The sequence below is a fragment of the Cupressus sempervirens genome, chromosome 10 (genome assembly GCF_028749045.1).
Source record: "Cupressus sempervirens isolate cs-2001-9-10 chromosome 10, ASM2874904v1, whole genome shotgun sequence".
NCBI lineage: Eukaryota > Viridiplantae > Streptophyta > Pinopsida > Cupressales > Cupressaceae > Cupressus > Cupressus sempervirens.
The window spans coordinates 55,977,560-55,981,985 of NC_143127.1; the positions used below are offsets into that span (position 1 = coordinate 55,977,560).

The 4,426-nt window shown below is 32.7% G+C and overlaps 1 protein-coding gene across 1 annotated transcript; it reads right to left on the reverse strand.

Moving 5' to 3' along the window:
• Window positions 1–2,350: 2,350 nt before the first annotated feature.
• Window positions 2,351–3,162, reverse strand: LOC149532537 (stellacyanin-like). Its single transcript, XM_089806685.1, has 2 exons — window positions 2,921–3,162; window positions 2,351–2,777 (listed from the first exon to the last, which is right to left on the reverse strand). Exons 1-2 carry the CDS (start codon window positions 3,099–3,101, stop codon window positions 2,554–2,556), a joined length of 405 nt encoding a protein of 134 aa, XP_089662811.1. The 5' UTR covers window positions 3,102–3,162; the 3' UTR covers window positions 2,351–2,553.
• Between the last annotated feature and the right edge of the window lie 1,264 nt (window positions 3,163–4,426).

Here is a 4,426-nt window from a genome sequence, read left to right on the forward strand (position 1 = left end):
AACTCTCTTATCAAATTCTGGGAAAGCTTGGGCAGACCTCCTGCAAAGACTTCTTTCTTACAGGTTGCTTGGTTGGTTGGTCTAGTCTTCATTCTCTGGAACCTTTGGCTGGAAAGGAATTGTAGGATTTTTTGTGATGCCAAATCTAGCGGTAACCAATTGTGGAAGTTGATTCTTAATAGGATTCAGGAGACGATATATGAAAAGTGTGATATGTCTGTTAATATTGATCTTGGGGATCAAGCTATTGTGAAGAATTTGAACCTGAAGGATAGCAGATAGGGAGGCAGTCCCAACAACAGATCGAGCCATGGGAAACAACAGGTGTGTAGAGATGGAAGGTGATCCCCTCCCCCAACTGGGTTCCTGAAGATCAATACAGATGGGTCTTCTCGGGGGAATCCTGGGCATGTCGGTATTGGGGCTATTGGTAGAAGTGATGTTGGAGGTGCAGTTTTTCTCCTCTTTGTTTACAAGGGTAAGCATTCTAATAACCTGATGGAGGCCTTGGCCATTAAGGTTGCTATTGAGCGTGGCTGCTCGTTAGGGTGGAAAAATTTCATCTGTGAGTCTGACTCACAAATTGTTGTGGATATGTTGAACAACTAGAGGCTAGATAATGTTAGTTGGCAACTTGCCTCTTTAGCCAGACAAATTCTTGGTCTTTGTAGGTCGGTGGATTCTGTCTCCTTTCGTCATATTTCTCACGAGTGGAACAGAGTGGCCGATTGTCTGGCTAAGTGGGCTTCAGAGAATGTGGATAAGTGGAATATTAATGGTAGGGATGAGTTACCCGCTGAGTATTGTGAGATTATTGATCAGATGCTTCTGGAGGATAGGAGTTTGTAGTGTTGTATTGGGCCTTTGGCCTTTGCTTTGTTCCTAGCTTTTGATTGAATAAATTTTTACCCCTCTTTTTTCAAAAAGAAAGGAAAAGGACGAAGAAGATACACAAAAGAGGGTTGGTCCTCTATGGATTCCAATCCTAACCTATTAATGTATGGGAGAAGAAGGATGATAAAGACCCACCACCTTTTATAGTACTCCTTTAGCCGCTTAAGTGCTTAATAATTTATTTATGTTTCTAGGATATGCCCATTTTTCTATTTTTAACTACTTTTTTTTATATAACATGGAATAATTTCATCTCCTCCTCTCTTATTTTAAAATAATATAATTTAAATTAATTTAATATATTTTGTAATGAGGACACTGATATCAATTGAAATTACCCTCCAAAATCAATACTATTAATATACCTTTTATATACTTTTTAATAAAATTATAACACTAAAAGGTAATATGTTTTATATGCATAACACTTCAGAAAATATAAATCTTCCTTATTTTCATGAACAAATGTAAATACTTTAATTCTATTAAAAAAACTTAACTCCATTTTGGACTTTGGCTCTATAGTAAATGACCTCTAAATTTTTAGGTTTTCATCGTTCTTTAGAATTTTAGTTTAATTTAATTTGCTTTTTTATCAATCACTTTAAATTTCTACAATTGATAATTGTAACAATGATAAGAAGTCATGGGGAAATGAATGATGATGATTACATTGTGCGGTCTTGTGATCCATCATCATTCATTTTTGCAATATTTCTTATTATTAATTTCTTTCATATTGTTTTTTTTTTGTTAGATTTTAGCTAGTTATTAAGTCTTATTATTATTTTTCAACATAATTAATACAATTTTTTGATCATTAATATTTTCTTTTTATAATAAAAAATGTCAACATAAACAAATAAACTCAACATGTATTATCAAATTACTAAAAAAATATTAATGTCATCAATATTAATAAATACATGTTATTCTTCATATTAATTTTTAACTACTCTATGCTAACAAAAATAGACTATTAGTTGATGGGCCCTTGGTGTATTGGTGAAGTTGAATGACTCACAAAGAGCCCACCATGAATCAAGTCCTGAACCGGGAAATTTCTAATTAGTGCAAAAACTATGATGGCGAGTGCAAAAAGCCACCATGTAGCACTTGTTTTTTATGATCATGAACATTTTTAGAATTGATTATTTATGCATCCTATAAAATGGATTGCTAGATATCTTCAATCTTCAAATAAAACTTTTAAAGAAGAAAGAACTTTGAAACCAACAAATTACTTTCATTCTTAAGATTGCTTCTAGATTTACTGTATATGTTTCCTTATCAAATTCAGTAATCATTCATATTGACTTAAAAAAAAATCCCACAAATATAACTACTTTGCTGAATTTTACAGTCATTAGATATAAAAATATAGAATGAATTCAAAAACTATCTAAAATAAAAGCATATTAATTATAAACACATAAAATAAAACTCTAAAAAACAGTTCTGAAACCAACAGATCCAATTAGTTTTTTGAAACCATTATTACCCAATCAAGATTATATCAACTAAAAGGAAGACGAATAATAGATCTAATCTAATTGCACTGACCCTTCCCTGACAAAGAGGCATTCTGGCTAAGCCAAGATAACCCACAAGACAAAAGACCCCAAAAAGAAAGACTAACACAGTGTGAGACATTTAGGCTCAGGGGGCAGCAAGATTGGTGGGGCAAACAGTGAGTGCCACTTTCATACCATTGGGGCAGTGATTGGGCACTCCACATATGAAATACTTTGTTCCCACACTGCTAAGAGATATGTTTGTTCTTCCTCCTCTATACTCTTTCAATGGATTACTCACCACACAAGAACTGTAAGCCCACTGGTTCACCTCCAACACATTGTGATATTTAGCAGCATAGATGAAAACTGTTTTATCACACAAAACCAATTAACATATCACGGCTCTGATGATTGATCATGTAGTATGATTCTAAATATTGATGGTAAAAATCTTAACACAATCGAAGTATCATCATATCAAGTGTTCATCTAAGCATTATCATATTTACCCAAGATGTCGCCGACATGAAATGTTTTGTGAGAAGCCCAGGCTGTATAGTTAACTCCCAGAGTCCAATGCTTGGTGTCTCCTACAGTGAACTCCTTTGCCTCTCCATTACATGCAAATAAAACGAGTAAAGCCGCCATTACTGTATGCAGGAATCTAAACAAGGCAACAGATTTAGTCATATTGCTCTGTTTTAACAACACAGAAATCTTTCTGCTATGACAGTGGCAGTTGAAAGTAAATGGAGGAGGAGATTTAGTCACATATATAGCGTTTGTTTTGGCAGGTAAGCCAAGCCCCCACTGCGAGAAACGCGTGGAGACTCTCTCAGCGAAAAAATAGGGTAGAATTCATAGTCATATTACACGTAGTTTGAATTTTATGGCAATGTCTGATATTAGCCTGCATGAATTGATTTTTGATTTGAGTGCATGGTGGGTTGTAGATCTGTAATCCATTGGGATGATGTTTTAAGTATTGAGGTTGTGATAAGGATTTTTTATATGACCTTACACATTCAAAAATGAATTTTTTTTTATTTTTATGAATAGTTGTTAGTGTTTCGATCTTTGGGATGATCTTGTATCTTCTAATTTTTTTTTTGAATTTGTAACTTCAATATTTAATTAATAGAAAAGAGACTATTCATCAAATAAATATTAAGTGTGGCATTGTGCTCTAGTTATCAAGATTCAAATCTGTATAACTATGTTTTTAAGGTATTCATGTTGAGGGTGTGGTATTCTAGTCAAAAGAGTTTATGTCCAATCCGAAAATTTAAAAATATAATTTTCTATTCATTTAAAACTAACATAAAATTGTTGTGTTATCTTGACTAACATGATTGTCTTTTGAATGTGGTATTGGTTTTATGGCATCAATTTCAAATGTCAAAAGAAAACAAAAATGGAGGAATCAATAATTCTTGGAACTTGTGAAGTCTTAATGATTGGATTTTAATTACTTTTAGACTATGTGATATCAATTTCAAACATGTAAAAGAAAACAAAATGAAAGGAATCAATATTGGTAGGACCTAAAAAGTACAAATTTAGCATGCATACTATAATCTCCATTTGGTGGGCTTGTCAAGACTTAGTATGCACTACTATAATTGGGGTCTACATAATTTGCCTTATTTATAAGGTTTTTGATTTAAAAATAGTTTAATTATAGCATTCTTCTTCTTATCTCTAAGAATCAAATTCCTACTGGGATGCTATTGTTAAATTTTCATGTTAAGGATGAGAACACATGTCTCTAGCCTCACAAATTCAAATATACTTCTATTGTGGTGTTGTTGTTCTTGTCATCAATTTTCAAATATCTCTTAAAGTATTATAACTAAGTCTTTAGATGAGATGAGGATTCCCATTCATAGTCTCACCAATTTATAGCTACAATCATAAGCATTTACCCTTAATTTAAAAATGAAAAATAGCAGTATTTTATCAGTGTTTGAACAAAATGAGAAACTTTTGCTATCCTGACTAACCATCTGTAATTT

What these genes read in the sequence shown, in the direction of transcription:
- LOC149532537 (XM_089806685.1), bottom strand. Translation starts at nt 3,101, where the DNA reads ATGACTAAATCTGTTGCCTTGTTTAGATTCCTGCATACAGTAATGGCG. An exon ending in TCATGTCGGCGACATCTTGG is followed by an intron (nt 2,778 to 2,920) that starts GTAAATATGATA and finishes GTGATAAAACAG; the next exon opens with TTTTCATCTATGCTGCTAAA.